At 46.7% G+C, this 24247-nt stretch overlaps 2 protein-coding genes across 5 annotated transcripts in view; one reads left to right on the top strand and one right to left on the bottom strand.

The window, feature by feature from the left end:
- The window catches only part of Eda (ectodysplasin A), a 380441-nt gene extending 376382 nt beyond the window's left edge, over positions 1-4059 (top strand). For 3 of the 4 annotated variants that reach the window (XM_075957891.1, XM_075957890.1, XM_075957887.1), the window contains exon 8: positions 101-448. In XM_075957891.1, the coding sequence (XP_075814006.1) occupies positions 101-352 (252 nt within the window). In that variant the 3' untranslated portion in view covers positions 353-448. Of the gene's footprint in view, positions 1-100 lie in introns of all 4 variants that reach the window. The other variant, XM_075957888.1, reaches the window with a different exon arrangement.
- A 2136-nt stretch (positions 4060-6195) lies between these two features.
- Positions 6196-16044, bottom strand: Awat2 (acyl-CoA wax alcohol acyltransferase 2). The gene is made up of 7 exons (XM_075958237.1): positions 15960-16044; positions 8962-9072; positions 8534-8604; positions 8137-8341; positions 7747-7921; positions 6574-6773; positions 6196-6350 (listed from the first exon to the last, which is right to left on the bottom strand). The coding sequence occupies exons 1-7, from the start codon at positions 16042-16044 to the stop codon at positions 6196-6198; spliced, it is 1002 nt and encodes a 333-aa protein (XP_075814352.1).
- Positions 16045-24247: the final 8203 nt, after the last annotated feature.

Below are 24247 nucleotides of genomic sequence, written 5' to 3'. Positions count from 1 at the left end.
CTGGCAGCTCTCATCTGAGGAGGTTTTATCTGCTCAGCAGGGGAGGGCCCACCCTCTTTTTCCTCTCTCCCCCAATCCCTTCTCGTTGCCTCTCACCCAGGTGTACTACATCAACTTCACTGACTTTGCCAGCTACGAGGTGGTGGTGGATGAGAAGCCCTTCCTGCAGTGCACCCGCAGCATTGAGACAGGAAAGACCAACTACAACACTTGCTATACTGCAGGCGTGTGCCTCCTCAAGGCCAGGCAGAAAATTGCCGTGAAGATGGTGCACGCCGACATCTCTATCAATATGAGCAAGCACACCACCTTCTTTGGGGCCATCAGGCTGGGCGAAGCCCCTGCATCCTAGATTCTCCCGTTCCATCCTGTCCCATGCCCCTGCCCCAGGTTTGGGAGCCAGGACTCCCAGAACCTCTAAGTGCTGCTGTGGAGTGAGGTATATTGGCGTTGCAGCCACAGAGAGAGATGCCCCAGTGCTATTTATTCCCCAGTGACTCCAGGATGACAAGGCCTGCGCGACTTCCCACAATGACCTTGAGTTGCCAGGACAGTTGATGGAGCCCCAGGGTTTTCAAGAAGCAGAACCTCCTTAGGCTCCCTGCTGGCTGGCTTATGGTGACTCCTCAACCCCTAGGTCCCTCATCAGATGTATCATTTGTTGCACTAAACTGAAGATCCAAGACAGTAGGCCACAAAAAGCAAAGGTGCACTCCAGATTCTAGGGGTGACCCTCTTACTCCAAGGGGGCTGCTGCTTCTCTCTTGGCTGGGGGTGGCATCAGGTGGCAACTTAAGGAGAGGATCAGGTCAGAAGAAGGCAAGTGCCTGTGGCAGAGACCTGGGCAATTAGCTGCCAAGCAAGCATCCTTGGCAGAGGAGGCATTCTTGCTGTATTGCACTATGACCTACAAGAGGCTCAAACAGCTTTTCCCACTCAGGCTGAGAGGTACACTGTGGCAGCTTGCTGGACTCCAGAGCTGGGAACTTTGCTCTACCTTGGAATCATTGCAGGCATGGCCACACCCCTGCCTATGTAAGAGCCCGATACTCGGGGCTGCGCATGTCTCACTTTGTTTACAGCTCTGCTCCACTCTCCGAAAACTACCTGGAGTCTTCCCACCTGCCACCCTCCCCAGACTGACTAGAAGTTCTATCTTCTCTCTCCACAGTGCCTACCTCTGTCTGAGACAGGTGCCTCGTGTGGGACCCATCTCTCATGAGTCTGGTGTATTCTTTAAATGACCTGGGCACAAAGAATTTTCCATTGATTAAGCAATACAATTATGCATCTAATTCTAACCAAATTGTGTCTGGGAGCAGATGGTTAAACTGGATAACCTCCAAAGGCCCTTAGAGTTTGAATATCTGTGGCTCTCGAAAGTTACCACTACAGTAGACTTCTAAATTCCCAAAGCCCAGACTCCCTTGGACATTAGCAAAGCAGGGCTTTTCTACCTGGCCCAGAAAGGGGGAGAAGTAGGAATTGAAAAGCAGGGAGATTTGTTCATGTTCGTTGCAACCCCAGTGATCAGTCAGTCAATCCAAGTGATCATTAGGTCAGGGACCGTTAGGTTAGGTCTCATCTGAAAGAGCAGCAGCTGATGACCCACTAGCCCAGTCTTCCTTCAGAAGCAGATTACTGTCACCATAGAGGTCTGTGCTGCTCTCCTAGAGACAGCCTCCACAGAAACCTGTCTGACTATTGAGCAGGGCTCTGACCCCTAGTTCAGCTCCAAAGGCACCTCCACCAGTTTTCTGGCATGGTCCTACACTGGGATTATTCACACACTTTCTTTCCCATTGCCTGGCCTCAGAGTGTCAGGTGCAGCCCAAAGCAGGGAGGGTCAGCCTTGTCCAGCCTGCTCCTCATGCTCCTGAAATGTATTCTTTCTGAAGAGATGGAAAATGCATCCCTGAATGTCATTAAGAACAACAGGTTTCTCAGGTTCACCTCCATTTCCAAGTAGCCACATTGCTTGGTCCTTCAAGGGTCAGGGCAGGAGGTGGTCGGGCTTTGTCTAATGGCAGCCTTCCAACCAGAACTGAGGTAAACTTTAGACCTGCATCTGACCCTGAAGGCCTTGAACAATCAGCAGGGGCAGCAGGAACTACCAAACCCTCTCCTTAGTATTTGAAGATTACTTCCTCTTTTATTATTTTCTTTGAAGAACGCGGGGTAGATAATATGAGAGTTATATAGGTAAGGCTGGGGAGGTAAAGGGCCTTGACTAAGATCTCACCCAGTATAAGTCACAGATTTGAGCCTTTAGTGAGGTCTGACTCCCAGGCTAGTCCCTTACCACAGCACTGTGTGGAATTTGGGGTCCAGGAAGAACAAATAAAGGTGATTGTATGGAACTGACATCATTGGGGGGTCCTAGGGAGAAACTTAACAATCTTCAATTTTCATCTCTTGATGGTACTGCCTGTTTTCTTGGCTGCCAGGGGTTCTGTGGGAGAAGACTTGGGCGTTTTCTTGGGAATCAGCCCCAGTGATCAACCTTAAGAGTTCTTGTCTTGAGAAGAATCTTCCATTCGAGCTCTGGGTCCCACAGAGCAGGTAGCCTTCAGGATCTTTCACGCATCTGATAAAGCAGCAGCCATCCGATGGGGAGCTACCATGGGGGGCAAGACTTCCATTTCTAACCCTAGACACAAGTTCTGGGAGCCATTCTGCTTCCTATAGCTGAGTGTGACTCTTCTCTCCTTCTGCCATATTACAAAGACCTTGATGTTGCCAGAGTCTCTCAAGAATGGGGTAGGGGGGCACCTGCTAAGACACTTCTAAAGCCCATGGCTGGGAGGAAATGAGTTTCCTAACTGTGCCCCTGCAGGACCTGCCAACCCCATCGCACTCTGTGCGTGCAGATCATAGGAGAATTGGGCTGTTCATCCTAACCCCTCACAAGGAGCCCTAGGAGAAGAGGGCTGGGGGGAGGAAATTGTAGAGAGTGGGGAGGCCTACTGTGCTATGGCCATTGGCGAAGTGGTGCAGCATTTACTGATAGAAGAATAGGGATAGAGATTTACCGTTGGAATTGTTAGGATGTAAAGTGACCCCAAAGCTAGCAGAGAGAATGGGACATGTTTGAGTAAGCAGATGACAGGTTTGAAGGAAAATTGCACGGCAGGAGCCTCTACCAGCTGCCTGAGCTTCAGAAGCCAAGTTGGCACAAAATGTGACTGCTGGATGTTGTTTGGCTACTGGTTCCCTGGAAAATGTAGCATTTGCCTTAGCTGCCCCTTTATCCATCCTGAGCCAAATCTCTGTAGCTTAGGAAACAAGAGCTAAGGACCCTAGAGGTAGGCGAGAACTTTGATCCTCATGTGAAGGCTTGTGTTTTATGCAGCTTCTAGTAGATGCAAACAGATCTAGAGAAATTTTGACCTAGAAAGGCTCTTAGTAGGACTACAGCCCAACCTACATCCCATCCTGTTACTCGTGTGAAATGATGCTCAGACAGGGAAAATGGCCTGCCCGGGACAGTGAGCAGGTCCCACCTCCAGACACAGCAGTTCCCATGGGGCCTCCTCTTTCATACACCCACAGACTCAAGGCTAGAAGTGCTTGTCTCCCTTCAGGAGCCTGGCCAGGCAGGGAGTAGGCCGCAGTCTTCATCGGAGCTCGCCTCCTCATACACACTACCCCAAGGCATTTGTGCAGCTCCTGCCTCTGGGCTGGAAGGCTCTGGACTGACTCAGAGCCAGGCAGTTTTTAGGCCTCCCTAGTGTTGCCTGAGTTCCCACCCTTGCCTGGGGTCTCCCTAGGCCATGTTCACCACAGAACCTGATTTGTTTTTTTTTTTAATTCACTTCAGGGCTCTTTCTAGGAGGGGTGAGGTGTGTTTCTTTATTCAAAAAGCTTCCAGCTGAGATGGGGGTGAGGGAAATTTGTTGTGAGAATGGCCTGGAACAGGCCAATGCTGCTTTGGGGAGTCAGCATCCTGTGTGAGATACTGTGTATATAAACTATATATAATGTATATAATTAGGGATGTAAGTTTGTGTAAATTAACGGTTTATTCTTTGCAAATAAAGTGCTCCCCTCCCCACTCTTGAAATCAGCTTGAGCTCTTCCTGCATGTCACATGCTTCTTCATAAGTGATGCCACGACACATGAGCTCCGGGGAAAGCTCGAGAAACCCATTTTGATGAGAGTACCAGAAGGAAACTAATCTAAGATTCTAACCAGTGCATCCCACTTGCTCTCTTTGCACCAAACTATGCATCTCCAGCTCATTTACCTTGGCTTGAGGTCTTGCCAGAAGGCATATTGTCACAGGACAAGAGCACACAGCGTGGGGATGCCTTCAGCTTGAAAACGTGGCTTCTACATCTCAAGCCTTGCCCAAAACATCTTGGAGAGATCCAACCTTCAGCTCCTCATTAATATACAAATTGGCTCCCTTTGCAGACAAAACCAGTGCTCAGGGATGTTAAGTAGCTCCCCCAAGACCACTCAACTAGTAAGGGTCTCGGCCTGGCTCTTTCCCTGGTGTGCAGTCCACTCCGCCATGCTGCCTCTACTGCCTGGCCCCATGCTGTTTGCTGGAGAAACCCTGTCTATCCTATTCTAAGGAAGGAGATCCCAAGAACAGACAGCCAGTAACAGGTAGCTCAGGATAGTAGATGGGACTTTTCCCAACCCCAGCAGCCTCTGTCCTGTTGCGGAGAATGTGACCCCCAAGTAATGTGGATGAACCTGAGCCTGCAGTGGTCAGATGATAATGATACCCAGGTTGGTCCTCTGGCTGCTTTGGAGAGTGGGTTTCAGTCGCAGAAGCCTAGAAAATTTTAGAACACCTTGGGATGTCACACAGTGGTAGACTATCTTTAGTGTCAGGACCTGGGTTTGATGCTCAGCATCAAAAAGAAAAAAATAAGACACCATATGGAAGGAAAGTGGAACCTCTGGCACAAGAAACAGCACAGGCAGAAAAGACCACAGCAGACAACCACACTTCTGTCATACAGTGTACAAACAACCACACGGACTAGGCATTTAGGACAGAGCAGGAATGTCACACTGTAGTAAGTACACAGGTTGGCTTAAAAATAGGGTGATGGTGGCGCACGCCTTTAATCCCAGCACTCGGGAGGCAGAGGCAGGCGGATCTCTGTGAGTTCGAGACCAGCCTGGTCTACAGAGCTAGTTCCAGGACAGGCTCCAAAGCCACAGAGAAACCCTGTCTCGAAAAACAAAAAAAAAAAAAAAAAAAACAACAACTTGACAAACTTAATGCAGGAAAATGATTGGACCAACCATCTAAGAGGGTCTGTGCACCAAATTGTGTAATAACAACTGTGGTTACAACAACTGCTGGGCTAAGAGTGTGAGAGAAACTCAGAAAGCAAGTTCTTCGTAGTTGCTGGAAGCCAGGCATCCCATTTGATTATCAAAGAGCAGAGTATGGGGTAGTGAGTGCGGGCAAGTTTCCTGGGTGGAAATGGGAAAATTAGATCTAAACCATTGACCATTCCTGTATAGCTTTATAGGGTGGAAAGTAGGTATAGACAAGAGTCACCAAGGTATCAATTACTTAACCTTTCAAAATACTGCCCTGTACTTCCTTTTAGAAAGCAAGCCACCATGAACTTTAGGACAATGTTTAGGGACAGGAAGATGACTGGAGGAGAAAAAAATTTGTGTAGCTCTCCAGCTTTCCAGGTTTAGTAACATACAGTAAGGAACATTGAAATTTGTCAGCAGCCTTTGAGGTGAGCAGAGGAAGGAGTATGAGTCTCATTTTAGAGTTGAAAAAACAGATAAGAAGTGATGAATTGCCCCTAAAAATCACAGGTCCTGAATGTGCTGCTCTCTGAACCCAATGTCCCCTGGCCCTTGAGGTGCCCAGTCCTGGAGAATGACAGACGCACAAGGTCCTAGAATCCTCCAAACAGACTAGCTGGAGCACACAGTACCAGAGATGGGCTCTTTATTCTATCCCAGGTTTGCTCAGAGCAACCTCCAGTAACTTCAGTGAAGCCTAGGGTCTTCTCTGTCTCAGCAGAAAAGGGAAAAAACTAGGAGAAAGAGATGGAAGTGGAAAAGGACGGAGACAGAAAACAACCGAATGGACACAGCCCCCACCTCCCTCCAGTGAGAACTGCTCCAGTCACGAGTGAAGCTGCATAGGTGCACACTGGCCTTCTGTGACCAGTTCCACACCATCCAGCCAGGGGGAATGTCTTTCAAACTATCACCAGCTCCTGGCTCTCTGAGATGCCAAACTTGGTCTTATGTTGATCAAACAATTTGCGGAGAGCATCAATATAGAGTGCGTGGTATTTGGCCACAATCTCCCGGCTCGGATTCTCAATCTTGGGCAGAGGTAGAGGTTTGCCGACTGCCAAGGAGAATGGAAAAGGGAAAGAGAAAAGCATCAGAATAGTTCACTCCACAGGACAGCCCTCATCCTGGAACTCAGCTTCTCTCCACCCTGACCCCTCTGCTCAGCGCCCATCCTAGCGAGCCTCCCTGCCTCTGACCATAGTCAGGATTCCGAGGCTCAGCCACAGAAGTGAATCCTAGAACTTAAACCAAGGCTTCCAATAAAAGGGCCCACTCACCAACAGTGGTTACTGGCTGAGAATATGGCAGAAGGCCCCAGGAGTTCTTGGTAAAGCCACGCCCATAGAAAGCACAGGGGTAGATGTGTACCATCTTCTGGAACCAGTTCTGAAAGCGATTGATATAGCCCCCGGGAGTAAAAATGTGCTGGTCATAGAGGTCCGTCTCTCCGAAGCCATAAGCAGGGATTAGAGACACCCTGCAGAAGAAAAGCAAGTCCTTGAATACGCAGAAAGATGGGGACCCTGCTGTAGATGACATCAGTATCCCCTGGGTCTGCCTACAGGCCCCCTAGACCTCAAATCCAGCTGTACCAAGGTGTCAGCTGACTACGGTGTCCCATGGCCTAGGCCAGGCTGCCTTTAGGGATGAAACAGTAGCTTCTGAAAGCCCAGTGATCCCTGGGAATGCCCAAATCTGAACCACTGTCAGATAACACCCAAAGGCCATTTCATTTGTTTTTTTTTCCCCCTCAGCCCACATGTTAAGAAGTGAGGCCTTTTCTGCTCTAAGGTGCAACCACAGTCCTTTTGCAGAGAGACTGGTATTAATGAGAGGCTAAAGCTACCACAAGGCCTGGACAGCACCCTTTCCAGCTCTCTTCGAACCCATAGGTGGGTTCTTTCCCTCTGCCCTTTTCTTTATTTTGAAGTGACAAAATTGAATAACATTTATATAGAGAAGCTGGAGTGCTAGCTCAGTTGGCAAGGTGCTTTCCATGCAGGCATGAGGACCTGAGTTCAATGGCCAGAAAAAAAAGTCAGGTATGGTGGCATGCTGGGGATGCCAGGGAGATGGAGATGGGTGGATCGCTAAGGCTCGCCGATTAAGCCTACTCTACCAGGTAAATTCCAAGCCAGTGGCAGACCCTGGCTCTAAAGAGAGTGTGGACTGAGCCTGAGGAACAATAAATACACAAGTTGACCTCTGCCCTTCACATGCAGGGACTCATGGGCAAGCATGTGTGTGCATGCGTGCGTGCACACACACACACACACACACACACACACACACACACACACGTCAATATTTTAATGATGGTTCTATTTATTCACAATTGTTTGCAAGCTTCTTTTTCTTTAACTACTGCAAAGCCGGGTGTTCTTCCCTGATGGGCTTTTGAACATCCTCCCCACCCCATCCCACCCCTATGTCCCAGCAGCTGTCCTTACCCATGTCGAAGGGCCATGCGCACAAAGCCATACCGATTCTTCAAGACCAGGGTGGTAGAGCCTGGCGTGCTGTGTTTGCATTCAGCCAGGCCACCAACCACCACGACAAGCATGTTGCCTGTGCCCTTCTGGGTAAGCAGAAAGTCTATGGAGGATTGGCTCACAGAGCAGGCCCCTGGTAGGCAGAAAAAGCCAAAGGTGCTTGGTTACTCCCATCCCTGCAAACTATTCTTCCCCACTCCCCTCTACAAGGAGCAGGGAAGCAAGGAGCATCTTCTCCAGCCTGTGTTTCTGGGGAGCTGGTAGGCAGCTTTGAAGCTGCTCTTACACGTGTCCTGGTTCTCCTTAGGGTCGCCGTCTATGTGGCGGTATGCCCCAGAAGCCACTCACCTGTAGACATCACATAGTCTCTGAAGAAAGGCACCCAGAAAAAGGCTCCTAGTGTGAGTATGTAAGGGGTGATGCCAGGAAAGACCTTGGAGAAGCCTGATGTGTCAGTGGCAAAGTGACCAAAGCATGAATGGGCCATGAGCCCATGAGGATGGCAGGCAAGGATGTAGTTGTGGCTGGGGGAAATATCATGCGTCTTCAAAATCTGTAGAGGAAGGTCAACACAGGAGAGCTAAAGACGGAGAGGGAAACTCCTCTTTTGGCTAGAGAACTGGAACTCATGAATTGCAGCCATGCAGGCTGGGCAATGCGCATGCCCAGGGGTCATTGTTTTCCCAGGCCCCCATGTGGTCACACCCTGTACCCTAATCCCAATCCAATGCTATCCCAGGCTCACCTTGATTGGGAAGTAATTGCAGTAGTGTTTCCACAGACGCCACCTCCTCACACAGGGGAAACGACGGCCTCCTGAAAACATAGACAAGCTCTTTCCACCCCCGCTCTCCTTCTCTGGACTCCTTTGGGGATACCATGGGGTCCTCTCACCTTTTCCTGCCCTCTTACATGGCAACTAGAACGGGCATATCAAGAACAACTTAGAATGGGCCCAGCCTCTGCTTCCTTACCCACACCCACCCCTTTCTTCCTCTTACCAACTCCAGCTCCAAAATGGGTCTTTCAAAGACCTTAAAAGGAGCACTTCCATCGGCTTTCCTAGCCCAGGGAGGGACAGGCTGAAAGACTGATTGGGAACTGCCCAGAGCCTCCCAGGGTTAGGAGAGTAGCAAGAGGAACATATGGCAACACATCCCACCAGGCACTCACCTCGCTCCGGAGTCTTCCAGTCAAATGCCAGCCAGATGAGCATCAGCACAGTGAAAGGCCAGTACGACGTGAACACCACCAAGTAGAGGTTGACAAGGATCACCGTGGTTACTAGAGAGACCCCAGCCCAACGTCAATGAATTATGGACAATCCCTCACGCCCACACTACCCCCACTGAGTTCCCTCTACCCCAAAGTCACACACGCTCTGACCAAGGCCCACTCAACAGTCACCCTTCCACTTACAGATGGCCCACATGTCCATGTGCCCCTGGACCTTCTCAACCTGATTTGGGTCTTATGTGTTCCTCATAGCTGTGCTTCCCATGGCCTCCACCCCTGAAGCCTGCCCCAGCATTGTGTATATGGTGGAGGTAAGGACAGGGGGCCACTGATGGCCACTGGATATTTGAACTCTTAGAATAATTTCTGATGACTTACATTTTCTTCTCAATGTCTTCCCCATAAGGTAGTGGTTCTCAACCTGTGATTGGTGACCCCTTTGGGGGGTCAAATATCAGATATTTATATTACCATTCATAACAGTAGCAAAATTACAGTTATGAAGTAGCAGCAAAAATATTTTTATGCTTGGTGGTGACCACAACATGAGGAACCGTGTTAAGGGGTCACAGCGTTAAGGAAGGTGGAGAACCATTGCTGTAAAGTATCAGTAGAGGGGATGCCAGAGAAAGCTAACACCTGCCTGCACCAGATTGGAAGCACACAAAGCAAGGAACAAAGTATAATAAGATAAGGGATTGTGCTCGGCTGAAGGAAGACAGGAAAGAATGACTAAAGAGCCACGGGTGGGTGCCGCATCCACTTGGAATTAACCTGGAAACGTAAGCAGCCAAGAGTAAGATAGTGTGGGAAATGGGCCAAAAGGTTAGAAAGACAAAAAAAACCCTTCTAATTGAACACATTAACACATTTTTGTCTTGACTTATTGGAGTCTCATGAAAATGATTAAAATAGTTTAGGAATGTAGGTACACAAAGAGAAGAATAGTCTGAGCTATGCCAACAGTAGATGCAGTCTCAGGAAAACATGTGTTCATAAAGCAGATGCAGGGAGACACAACAGGCTTAGAAAGCGGCAAGCTGGTCTCTAAGCACCTGCAATGGCGATGCCTACAGGAAGTCTCCTTTCTTTGGAAAAGTCAGGAAAGACTCAGAATCTGGAGGACCAGACATCACAAGAGGCAGGAAGGAAGCCCAGGCTCAAACAGCAGAAGCCTGGATGGATTGCTGACAAGAAACTAATTGGAACACTATGTCTTCTCTCCTCTATGCAAATCATTAATGGAAGAATTATTCTCTGAAAAAAAATTGAACCAAACAAGATTCTGGATTCACAGAGCCTGCGTGGGTCTGCGCTAGGTCCTCTGCATATACGTTATGGTTGTATAGCTCGATATTCTTTTGGGACTCCTAAAAGTGAGAGTCTCTGACTCTTCCTCATACTGGGTTACCGTGTCCAGCCTTGATGGTGCCCATTCTTATCGTAACTTGTTAGGTCATCTTTGGTTGATGTCCCTGGGAGGCCTGCTCTTTTCTGAAGGGAAATGGAGGCATGGATCTGGGGGAGAGGGGAGGTGCAGGAGAAGGACTGGGAGGAGTGGAGGGAGGGATAACGGTGGTCAGGATGTACTGTATGAGAAAAGAATAAAAAAGTATTCTGGACTCAGATACTGGTGGGTCTCAACTTAAAACAGCTTAACTTACAATGTTTTGTAGCTTATGGTGGTGGAAAACCAGCAGGAATCCAGCAAAAACTAAATTTTTCTCTTTTCCTGTGCTAGCAATATGTGGTACCATTCTGTTGTATGGTGGCCAGCAACAACAAGCCATAGCTTCAAGTCAGTCACAACACCATGATATACAGCCAGCATGGGGCAATGTGCTGTGTTACTAAGCTGTGGGGTTTGACACACTAGGTATATCAGATGTATTCTTGTCAGTTAGTTGGTTGGTCTGAGACAGTCTCGCAACACAGTATGACAGCCCAGGCTGGCCTCAACTCGTAGCAATCCTCCTGCTTCAGCTTCCAAAGTTGTAAGATGCCGTGCCTGGGTAACGTATTCATGATTCATAGTATTTACAACTTCCTGTCATTTGGGGAACTTCAGTACTTACATTAGCTAGAGCTGAAATATTCTAGATGCAGCGAAATGGTCGCTCAGATGAGAGGGCAGCCAATTTCAGATATATTTTCTCAGATAATTTGTCTCCCAAGCCTTTTCTCCTGAGTACTACTAGATGGCATGCTACATCAAAATGAGGGAGAAGTCAAAGAATCCACAGTGGAAAGGGGTCAACAGAAGAGGAAATTGAGCATGGGCAGGGCTGGAAGGAAATAAGCAAGGCTCCTAGAGTCCACATTTAAAGAGACCCCCACCCTTAGCCACATTCCAGTCCAGCCTCACCTTTGCACACCCCAAGAGTAAGCGCCTTAAACTTTGCCTAAGTGGCCATAAGCACTCTGGTAATAGCTGCTGTGCATAAGGCCAGACTGTAAGAGGGAGATGCTGGGTTCCAGCAACATTGTCCTCAAGGAAAGAAAACATGAGAGAAATATTAAAGACTCCTCATGTCTTTGCACATATTGAAAGATTACCATGGTGTGAAATGCTTGCGGGCAAGTTAAAAATAACTAAAAGCTATCTAGGAAACGAAAAGAATTAGGGGCTGGAGAGATGGCTCAGCAGTTAAAAGCACTTGTTGCTCTTGCAGAGGACCTGGGCTTGATTCCCAGTGTTCACAACCATCTGTGACCCCAGTTCCAGAGGATCCAATATGTAAGCACATGGTGTACATACATGCATGCATGCAGGCAAAACATTTCTACAATACAATGAAAATAAATAAATCTTTAAAATTGTTAATTAAAATGTAAATTAGTCAATTATTAGTTCCAAGAAAAAACAAGTCACACAAGAAAATATAATATCGGTATGCTTATTTCCTAATTGTAGTCAGACATTTAACCAAAACTGCACTATAAGAATTTTGGAAGGAGCCTGGTGCTGGAAAAGTGGAGGCAGGCAGATTTATGAGTTCTAGGCCAGCCTCATCTACATCGTGAGTTCCAGGACAGCCAGGGCTGTATAGAGACCCTGTATTGAAGAAAGAGGAGGAGGAGGAGGAGGAGGAGGAGGAGGAGGAGGAGGAGGAGGAGGAGGAGGAGGAGGAGGAGGAGGAGGAGGAGGGGAGAAGGGGAGACGGGGAGGAGAAGAGGCAATAAGAGCTTTGGAGGAGGCAAATATATTCAAGCATGTCATATAGAACTCAATTCTCATTTCCTGTGTTGGGAAGTCAACAGAGAATGCCTAAAATTGTTACATCATACAATAGCAGTGTTCAGAAATTCCAAATAGTAAAATTCAGAAGTATTTTTTAAAAGACAGCACATTACAAAGTGACTGATTCTGGGGAACAGAACTGTGGGTAGCACAAAGGCCAGCACTTGTAGCCTCTGGACAAGAACCACAGAAAACTTCTTGGATAATTAAAGAGAATATGGTTCTAGTACAAAAGACACCTCATTTCTCTTAGGGTTTGCTCAAACCCAAGCATGGCGAAAGGCATCTTGCGAGCGTGGCTCGGGGAACACTTTGTGACGGAATGAATCCTCCATCTACGCTTCCATTGCCGAACCTTAGCTCCGCATCTGCAAAATGTCAGTCTTCCCTTTCCTGTCAGAGCTCTTACAGAGTCTTCTCACAAGGTCTTTGGGGTCCAAATGGATATAGCGCCCCATCAAGGGAAAGGAACTGGGGGGATGAGGAAGACCCCCCACACACACAATCACACACACACACACACACACACACACACACACACACATCCCATTGGTGAAAAGAGGCCAGCTTGGTGCCCACATCTTCTTTCACCAGTACCAAGAGCTCTTCCCACACTACCTGTCTTTTCAGTACGGAACCAAATTTGAAGTTCAGGAGGTCCTTGGAGTCCACTTTTTCCCTGTACTCACCCTGTTTCCTCCGTTCTGGATCTTTTTCTGTACCACCTGCCCTCTGCCAGCCCACACTGGCACCTGTGGGCTGGATCTTGCTTTCGCTTTTTCTCACTGGCATTTTTTTAATCCTCACATTGTATTAATTCTTCTCTATGCACTGGCTCCCTCCTAGCTTTTCTTCTTCTCTCCATCCCCAGCTCCATGAGCCTGGTTCAAATCACCACCCTCTCTCAACAGCCTGACAAAACTGCTGTCACTGTTTCCCTTCCTGCCTCCTGGTCATTGGTTTACTCCCAAGAGCTCAAACAGACTTTCAAAACCATGACACTAATGTCATCACCCTGTGCCAAACCCTATGCCACATGACCTCACAAGAAAAAGCCAAGCTCCTTTGTCGATGTTCGCTGTAATTTTCCCCCACCTGCTCCTCTAGTTCCTCCTCCCCCGTCCTTCCTTCCTTTCTTCGGTAAAAGTGTATTAAGTACCAAGTCTGAGCTCACTCCCATCTCAGTTACTCACACCAGCCCTCTGACTACTCTAGATTCGCATTCATCTGGGCCTTTTCATGGGCCTATGTACTGTCCCCAAGGCTCATCCCTTCTTCACCCATTTTTTATTTGCCCCTCAAGAATCAACTCAAGCTGGGCATGGTGGCACACAATTGTAAACCCAGCATTTGAGAGGCAGAAGCAGGTGATAAGTTTGGTATCAGCCTGGTCTACCCAGTGAATTCTAGGCCAACCAGGGCTACATAGTGAGACCCTGTCTCAAAACAAAACAAAACAAAAAACTACCTAGTTGCTGAGGAACATACAAAAAGATTCTCAACCTCATTTATAATTAAGGAAATTCAGAATAAGACTGTGCCTTATTTATCACTTAAATCAACAGCAACTAGAACTGCATATAGGTCTCCATTTCCCCTTTCTATTCTATGGTAGCCCTTAAAGCTACTTTTTCCAGGGATGGTGCCAATACCACCTTGAGCTGAGACTCCTACCAACCTGTTTGATGTCTTTAGTGTCAACGAGAAATGACCATTTCTTCACTTACGCCACCAGATTTCACCTAGAGTGTCCTGATGAATATACCCTAAATACTATGAAGAACGAGGAGAAGTAACTTACTAAAGGTTGTCCAGATAATGAACAGAGTTAGAGTCTGAACTGTTACTTTGACTTCAGAAACTATTTTCAACATCTATGTTATATGTATATCTCATAGCTATATGCATATATGTGCATACATATGTGTATGTGTTATATATGCATTTATAATCTCCATCATTTATGGCTATGCACACACACAATTAACACAGCTATGTCTGAAGCATGAGATTCATGATTGGACGGAAGAAGGAAAGAGGAGCCACCCTAAAGGTTCAAGCTTCCTAGACCTTCAACGAATAGTCATTCTTCCCAAATTCGAACTCAGTTCCTTAACTTTGGGGACTTTGCTGTCTTGTGGGAACACAGTCACCATGATGGAAAGGTGGAAAGACAGTAACAAGCCAAGACTGGCAAGAGTAGAAAAACAGTACACTCGAGAGACGATATACTTCCCTTCCTATGTTAGGGCAACCCCTGCAGCCTCATTTGCCAGTTATAGTTGGCAATGCCCGCACCAACTTGAACAAAAGTCCACAGTAAGCTGAGCCTCCTACCAACCTGTTTGGTGCATCTAGTGTGAGCACGAACGTAGTCTCACTAGACTGCCAGTCTAGTGCGCACACGAAGCTCCACACCCAACCTCCCAACCAGCAGTGAGCAGATGCAAAAGACAAAAAGAAACTCTCAAGCAAAATGTTAGCCCTTGTGTGCTCGCTACCAGCCCAGCTCCTCCACTGCCTAGCTTGGGATCTTGGACAAATGGCTTCTACTACATGGAATTCAGCTCTTCCTCTACACAATGCAAATTATTAGTCACATGTGGTGGCTAGACTAGTGTTTGGCATGTAAAAAGAGGCCAGTGTATGTTAGCTAACACTCTGTATCATTGAGCATTATATGTAGAGCGACCAATATGGCTTTTTAACATAATAATAGCTTCTACTTTGTAAGGCTAGCCCCAGCTAAAATGAAATATTACATGTGAAAACACAGGGGCCAAACTAATATTTAAGAATTCCTTTATCTGGTTGCTTCCAGTTCTGATTGCCCTCACCCATCATTCAGTATTAGATGGTTCTGGTACCTTCCCTTGGCCTCCTACTCTGTGGCGAGTCTGATGGTTGGGGTAGGAAAAGCCCACTATCCTCTTCATCGGCATTCCGTTGTACTAGGGCCATGTTCTCGGGGCCTGCCTAGAGTCTTCATTCTCAGAGCTCCGACAAGATCACCTAATTCATACCCTTGACTCCTGGCAGTATTCACATGAACTACTGTTCCTGCAAGAATTGTTTTTCAGGACCCCTCCTGCAGTGATGGTTTGCTCTAGTATATAGAACACCATGACCAACATGTAATTTTCATGAAGGGTATAGATGTTGAAAATGGTGGAAACATAGTTCAGTTCCTCTCGGCAATAGGTTTCTAAAGATTCCCTCTGCCAAAGTCAACTCTTTCATCACAGTTTGCTTGATTTCCTGAGATTGCAGCCACGCCCTTCTCTTTGGCTGACTTCAGTGAACTTGTTTGCAATGATTCCATAGCGTGGCCTCTAGACTTCACTGTAGACCCGGCTGGTGCTCACTAGGCAAACCAAAAACAAGATGTGCATGTGCAAACACACACACACACACACACACACATAGAGAGAGAGAGAGAGAGAGAGAGAGAGAGAGAGAGAGAGAGAGAGAGAACCCTGCACAGACACATGCATGTCCATGCCCGTGCCCATGTGGTCACACAGACCTCACAAATACCCCACCCGGATGGCTGAGGCCACAGACCAGGATTAACAACTCTTACAGTTTGCCTAGAACAACACAAAATTTGAACAATGAACATCCTACCACCTTAGAACCTTCAATACGAGGCAAGCCCATGAAGCTGAATGTCCCTGAGTAGTTGAAGACTCACTTATGACAAAGGCACTCAGGGCCCACTGGAAAAGAGCGAGGACCTCCAAGGCGGTCTTGATGTCCTTCTTGGTGGGCCAGAACATTATGTCCAGAATCTCAGGAGCTCCAGGTAAATGCTGTTTAGCTGTCTAGCCCTCACTGCTCCACGACTTGCCATGTTTCCTCTCCTGGGCTTTCTTCTCCAGCTGTTGCCTATTCTCCGCCCCTTGCCCCACCCTTTCACAGAACTGCAGGACCTCCCACCGCCTCTGCTTGTCCAGTTCCTTCCAGCTGCCTACCCAACTGCACTTTCACCCACTTGAACTCAGCCTGGGTTGAGATTGTGACACCCCCCCACTATACACCTGGATAATGGATGACGCCGTGATGTGGGAAGTGAGTGGGTGAGATGGGGCTGGTGAGAGGCTGCCAACCCCAGTCTGAAAATAAATGGGAGAGCTGTGGGAAGGAAGAAATCCTGGACTCGGATGGGGCAGACTCAGGGCCTACATCTCTGCAGGCCCAACTGCTGATGATCTTGGGAAGAACCTATCTGGAGGGCTGACAAGGTCACAGGCCAGGTCTAGAAACACCTTTGGCCTTCAGATCATTGCAGTGAAGACATCACATGTATGTGGGCAGAGAGTGGGTGCTGAGCAAATTTTCTATTGAATGATTAGACAAATGTTGGTGCATACCGTGTTATCTGTGTTCATGACGTTCTAGAATAGACAAAGCGTGTCTATTAGGAAAAATCAAAGCAGGTGTTGCATCTGCTAAGCATTAACTGAGAAGTCATTTGATGAAAATTTTGGGGGGCCCGGTAATGTTCTCAATATCTTGATAGGATTTTGAGTTGCACATATCGAAAGCAGACATCAAAATACAGCAAATGGAGGGCTGGGGAGACGGCTCGATGATTAAGAGCACATGTTCTTGTAGAGGACCTAGGTTAAATTCCCAGCACCCATATGGCAGCCCATAACTGTCCATGACTCCAGTCCCAGGGGATCCTTGGGCACCAGGCTTTTAGATGGTGCACAGACATACACACAACCAAAACACTCATGCACATAAAATAAGTAAATCTTTAAAAAGTTGTTTTAAAAAATACAACAATCAGGACGATGAGATGGCTCAGCAGGAGAGGTGCTTACCACCAAAACTGACAGCCTGAGTTCAATCCCTGGGACCCTGGGGAATGGTCCTTTGACTGCCATGCATGTGCCTTGGCATGTTCATGCTGCAACCCAACACAATAACTAAAGAAATGTAATGAAAGGTGGTCTTTTAAATATAATGCACGAGCGTTTATCATTTCTGCATTCCACCACATGTAACTTTTACCTACAAATAAACATTGAACTTTTGTTCATGCTGATGTGCTTGGGGTGATGGATGTGATGCTTGCAATGTATTTTCATTGTACATAGAGCCTATTATAGGTAGACAAAGGGATGTATTGGTGGGCAGGGAGGCGACATGTAAAATAGATGACAATGTCATCTGCACTATCTAGGTGGCAGGTTCACACACGATTCCTTGAACTTTCTGTAGGTTGAACTTTTTATAATTGAATTTTGTTTTTGAAAAAGCTCCTTTGAAGTCATAGTAAAAAGAAATGAATTTTAAAATCTGACTTCGCAATGCATGTACCCATATCACTTACACACGGTGACGATGTATGTATAAAAGTAGACATACATGTAGTTGTCATTGTGTCTGTCATACATCCCTGGCAGGCGGTGACAACTCCAAATGTGTATGCCGTGACGAGGTAGAATATGAACGGATCTCAATCCAGCCACGCACGCTAGACAGCAAGTTCATTAAGAGTGAATGACTGGAAAGCTTTCTTCAGGCGGCGTAATTAGTGATAGTATAGTTTGTCCTGGGCACTGCCCTACACAGCTGGGCTGCGTCAGTGAAGAAAATAAAGCAAAACTAATTAATGCTCCTGAGAAGCTTACATTCTGGCGAGGGAAGATAGATGAGTAAAATTAATTACTTAATTAGGGTACAAAGTGATAAAAGAGCAGACTGGGAAACATACAGATTGCCGAGTTTTCAAACTGAGGAGGGGTTGCTTAGGAAGAGCTTCATGGTTTCAAGACAAGTATTGTGGTAGGCCACGCTGGAAAGGTAGGCCTCGAACACAGGTTTGAAAGAGATGAGGACACAAGGCACGCAGAGGCTAATCATCCCGGCAGAGGCACCAGCCAGGACCAAGCCCTTGCAATAAGGTGTGCTTGGCGGGTTTCCAGAAGCAACAATAAGACACGAGGCAAACCTGGGACAGGAACTGAGGCCATAAGGTTGACAAGATTAGTGGGGCTCAGATCATGAAAGGCCTTGTAGGCCAAGGTATGGATTTCGCTTTTCATCCTGAACAAAATGGGCAATTACTGAAGGATTCTAAGAAGAGAGAGGACTGGCTTATATTTTTGAAGGGGTAGAGAAGAAAGAGAATCTTTGAAGAGCTGGTTCAATCATCTCTGGTGCACAATGGTGTCTCAAGCTAAGTTAGCAATAGTGAAGGCATTGAGACATGGTTAGGTCTTACAGACATGTAACATGATGTCACTCCCAAAACAGGTCCTTGTGATGCCCAGATGCCTCAAGAAGGAAGTTGTATTGCGGAGGACCTGCCACGAGCCTTTCTCTCGCTTATCGTCATTCCTGGATCTGGTCTTGTGTCATGCAGCCCTGAAGGAAACCCCTAGTGGCTGTTGGGAGCAGCTCACGTCCTGCCTTGCTAGATTGCTGGTTCTGTGAAGGGCCTGTCAGAAGTAGGGGGCAGGGCTGAAAAAGGTATCAGGGTCAGTCTCTAAAACAGCCTGTAACCCAGCATATAGAGTCTGGCCTTCCTACTATTGGCACTGAGGAGGTGCAGCTAGATTCTAGACAGGAAGAGTGACTTGTCCTAAATGCCAGGCAAAGATAAGCTGTCAGAACCTAGCCACCTCTATGATTCACACACGGCTCATCCCATCCATCTCTATCACCTACTTGTTGTACCAGGTCCTCCTGTACACAGAGTAAATGGTTCGTGATCTAAGTTCCCCTAAGGGCTTATGGGGCCTTGGCCAGTACAGAAAGGCCTGCTGGCCCAGATCTCCTCTTTATCTTGCTTACTTCATTGTTCAGGACAGGAGGATATCATACCTTCTTAAGATCCGGGCTCCTGTCAGGGAAACTTGTTTGGTTTGGGTTCTGGCTTCATTCTTAAGACAAGCTCTCCTTATATAGCCCAGGCTGGCCTCAAACTCACAATCTTCATGCTTTGACCTCCAAACTGCTAGGATCAAACAACACAGAGAAACCCTGTCCCAGAAAAAAAAACCTGCTAGGATTATAGGCATGTACCATTACTACCAACAGGTTTGGGCAACTTTCCAAGACCATTCCCATTTGTGGAATGAAGCTCCATGTCCATAAACATGGAACAGGCATAGGAAGGTACAGAAAAGGCTGGCCCAGGGACCCGGTGTGCTGGTTCAAGGGGAGAAGAGTCACTGTGATGCCCAAGACTCCAGCTTTGTCTCAGTGGAAAGTGCCCTTGTTCCCCTGGCCCTGCTTTCTAACCTTTCACTCTGCTGTGGGAAGCCTCTGTTTGGTCAGGTCTTACTATTCTCCTAACCAAGCTACTAACACAGGCCATGGAAAGAGATGCTCGCTGACATTTGTTATACAAACAAACGCCCGAATGGACGAAGGGTCATTCTAGGAGGCACTGAACAAAGCCTCTTGGGTTCCTCATTTGTAAACAGGAGATGATAGGCAGTAACAGACGGCCAGCCAGTCAGTTCCTGGACTGTAAAATGCTGCCCACGTAGGCTGCTTAGGTCACTATCATTGAGAAGAGGGAGAAAATAGGCAAGGCATTTGAAGTCTCCAAGATAAAATAACCCTCTCCCAGGATGCCTTCCCTCTGAGAGACATTGTCTTGTAGGTGTTGGACACTGAAGAGCTCACACCGACAGTATGATGACCTGGAATATTCTATAAGCTCTCCTTCCCATCTGTACAGAAAAGACCGTGTACTCAGCATTGGCAACGCTCTCCCCATCCTAACACTATGGAAATGGCTAAGACTTTCCAATATCTTCTAATCCTTACTCCTAACCCTGGTATCATTTCTCTGCTCTATGCTCACAGATCCTTAGAGAGTCTGAGAATGTTGCGTGAATTTTCCTGGGGGAGACATGAACACATGTTTACTAGCTCTAGATAATGCGCGAAAGACAGAACCAGGAAAGCATCCCACCCAAGTCTGACTTGCGGATTTCACATGGATATGGGGTTCCTTCCAGAAATGTGAGTGACCCTGAAAAAGTTCTGTCGCTTAAAATTTCCATCCCAGCATGGTCGATGACGTCACAGAAGCTGCACGGATGGAGACATAACTTCAGTTAACCTACCTCTTAGAATGTAGCACCTACTAAGATCACATAGAGTTGGGGGCAGGTGAGTGTCCCTGAACCTCCTTTCTCTCCTTCTACTAAGGAGTGTAAATAGTCTTATCATCATGACCACACAACTAACTATCACTGTATTGTTTGTGTACTGCTATGACTATAAGGTCAAGCATTGTATAGGTCACCATGGTAACCCCTGCTCCATGATAGTTGATGATCATGCATACCCAAAGAAATGAGTATTCTCTAATAGAGGCACCAATTCTCCAACTCAAAGCCACCACTTGAGATGGCCTGCTCATGGCCTTTACTGAGGCCCTACTAGTGAAAGCTGTCTTCCTGCTTTGGATGTAAGCCCAACCCATACCAGTTCTGCCCTAGGCCTCTGAAAAAAGACCAAAAGTAAAACCAACCCTTTCTTTGCACAGTAATTTCCACTTCACTTAGGCATAGTTGTCAAGTAAAATACATTTAAATTTCAGATAAGACAGTGGATAGTGCTGTCTGAATCTATCCCATGCAATATTCTGGATATATTTGCTCTAAAACATCACTGCTTCAGAAAAAAATATTGCATACGACATACTTATTTTAAAACATTGTTCATATAATATCCAAATTTAAATAGCATTCTGTACCTTCATTTGCAAATTTGGCAACCCTATAAATCCTGATCACACTATCAAGGCAAATGTCACAAAGAAAGTCACAATGTAGAAGAACCCACTCAGTGGCTTAAGGAGGTTTGCATATCACATGTAATTTCTCAGCTGCCTCATTTCCTTAGTCCTTATTCTTTGTTCAGCAGAGTCTTCATTATTCAGGAGGTCAGGGTGCTTGCATGCCTGGCACCCACCTCCTCATGCCCACGCTGCTCATCCCTTATAGAGGGAAGAGGGCTTTTAGGGATCCTGGCTTACGTACCATTTTTCCATTTCTCTCATTTGTCAAAATGAGAATGATTGGGGATGGAGGCCTGACAAAGAAAACAAAATAATAGTTTAATGACGTAGGGGAGGCAATAAAGGTCTAACTCGGTTTAGAGGAATCATGGGGGGGGTCCCTGAAGACTTTGGGGGCCAGAGAGATGGCTGTCTCTTCTGCTCTGGCATGCATGTTGGACTAAATGTTCCATGGAATTCTTTTTTTTTTTTTTTTTTTTTTTTTGGTTTTTCGAGACAGGGTTTCTCTGTGGTTTTTGGAGCCTGTCCTGGAACTAGCTCTGTAGACCAGGCTGGTCTCGAACTCACAGAGATCCGCCTGCCTCTGCCTCCCGAGTGCTGGGATTAAAGGCGTGCGCCACCACGGCCCGGCTGTTCCATGGAATTCTACAGTTCTGGTTATCATCTACCTACTCGATTATAAACTTCTTGAGGTTATGGATTCATGTCTACTTTATTCATTGCTATTTTTGTAGTTCCTACACTAGTGCCTAGCACATTGTACAGCTGGCAAATGGTGACAGAATAAATGGATGGACAAAGCAGGTCAAATCTAGGGACACAGTCAGAAACAAGGTTGGGGTCAGTACAGAAAGGAGGCCTTAAGCAGTACAGAAAGAGCTTGTGATCCTATTGCCCTAGGGACAGGTGGGAGGATGAGGAAACATCAAATCCTCGGGGATTTACTCAAAAGCTTCCAGCGAGGTTGGCTCTCAGTTGCTCAATTATGTCTACCTCCTTACTTACATTCCACCACCGACAGTCCAGTAATATAATCCTCATCTGCCTGCTAAGACAGTGATTCTCCAGGTGCCCGAGAGCTAGGACACCGAGACAGGAGGGAATGTTTTCCCTCACACCTCTGATCTTTAGGCAGAATGGCACTGTGTGCTGCTGTGCCTAATGAGGGTTAGATATAATGACTTAGATATAATGATTTCTGTATGGCAATTTCTCAATGGCCCTGGAGTCACCTTTCAACGGCTCACTGAAAAGGCTCCCTTTGAAGTGGGTTGAAAACCCAGGGACCATTATATGTCAGCTGAAGGGAAATGCTGATTGCCATGTCAAACCACTTTCTCTGGAAGTCTTTGAAGGCCTCTACAAGGGTTGATAAAGTAGGTAGTGGAAGAAAGAAGATGTGGAATTGCGGAATGGGGAACAGGAGCTAGGGGCCAGAGAATGGGGGTGTGGCACAGGAAATGAATTGCCACTCATTAGTGACTTCCTTAGAGCCAGGGCACACATGCGATCATCGTAGTCCCTTGCAAGACAGACATCCAGTCTCTGGCCACACCCATCTCGCTGACTGGCAACGCTCACCCTTCATCAACAAAGTGGCCTATAACTGTTTCCAGTACATCTTAATAAAAAGGGACAATCTGGGATTCTCTGCTACCTATTCCCTCTCAAAAGTTTAGTCCAGAGAGAGGTCTAAAGAGCAGACAGCTCGTCTATTGCAGGTTATATAGGCAAAGCCTTGCTACAGGATTATTACACTATAATTTCTATATGGGCGAGTATGTTGAAAGAGGAAAGTCCAGTGTTGAGCTAGAGAAGACATTGGATTTTGCAATAATTACGGTTTCCTTCAGCACAAAAGATGGAGGGTAAAGCTCGACATTGCAAAGTAATTTTTCACTTCAGGCCACAGAAACAAACCCACACAATGAAGTCTGGCATTTACAAAGACCTCAGGGATCTGTCATCACCTCTGCAGAATATGACAAAGTAACTTGATTGCAGCAGACCAATATGACATATGTGACCACTGGTCTTAGCTCTCAAAGCCCAAAAGATTCCTCTTTGAGGACCAACATAATAATGTTCTAAAATTCTGTTAGAATCATTTTTAAGTCGTGGTATTTCTTTGAAACATTAACGGCAAGAAGGGAAGGCGTTTACCATTTCTGTTTAAAAGAAAGAACATAAAGTTGGGTGGATAGGGAGGGAGGGAGGACCTAGGAGGAGTTGGAGGAGGGAAAACATGATCAAAATATATTGTATAAAAAATTTTAAATTAAAAACTAGAGTAGGAGAAAGAGGGCCAGTGAGATGGTTCAGTGCACACAAGGCCACCAAGCCTGATAAGCTGACTTCAGTCCCCAGCGTCCCTGTAAAGGGGCAAGAGAAACGACTCAGCAAACTGCTATCTGACTGCCACATGTGTCCTGGCACACACGCCTCACTACACATAAAGAAATAAATATAATTAAAACAGGAGGAAGAAAGATGAAGTCAAAATCCTTGGCTCTATTCAGCTTACTATTACAACTAGGCTCCTGTACATTATGTGTAAAGCAAACATAAGAGGGCTTTTAAAAGTAGAAAGAAGGTAGACATCCCATGGCCCTCGGGATAGGAGGAATGGCAGCTATATTCTCTTTTGCTTACCGGTGTCAGGCTTGGAGTTGAAGAACATAGTGACCAAAAGCATTAACAGGTATAGACCCAAAAAAGCCCTACAAAAGCCTATTCTCTCTAGCCAAAGAATTATAAAAAAAAATATTAAACTTGCAAGACACAAAATTTGCAGACAAGAGCCATTCTAATCCAGTCAAAACTGGAAAAAACCCTGTAGGCCCACCTACATACACTCCTGCCAAAAAGACAAATGGAGGATCCCAGTAGACTCTCCTTATGAGGCTGGAGACAAGTCTCAACGCTTTCAATCCTCTGGCGATGTGGAAACAGAGAAGGTCAAGTCCAGGGCAGAAACCATCATGCCTACAGCTGGCAATGAGGCCCACCCATCCACACTACACTGGCAGACATGAGGAGCTGCCATTTCTAGCCCCATCTAGAAGTAATGGAGCCCTCGTTTCTTCTCCCTTTTGAGGCTGTAGAAGAGGAGACTCGGTGAAGAGTTTGGACTTTCACTGTCTTAAGGACCCTACTGCTGAAACGCCACACATGTTTGCAGGACATAGAGAAATCAATCTGGGAAC

The sequence above is a fragment of the Microtus pennsylvanicus genome, chromosome X (genome assembly GCF_037038515.1).
Source record: "Microtus pennsylvanicus isolate mMicPen1 chromosome X, mMicPen1.hap1, whole genome shotgun sequence".
NCBI classification, from domain to species: Eukaryota; Metazoa; Chordata; class Mammalia; order Rodentia; family Cricetidae; genus Microtus; species Microtus pennsylvanicus.
Note: the sequence above shows the minus strand (reverse complement) of the source record. Positions and strands in the feature narration are given on the sequence as shown.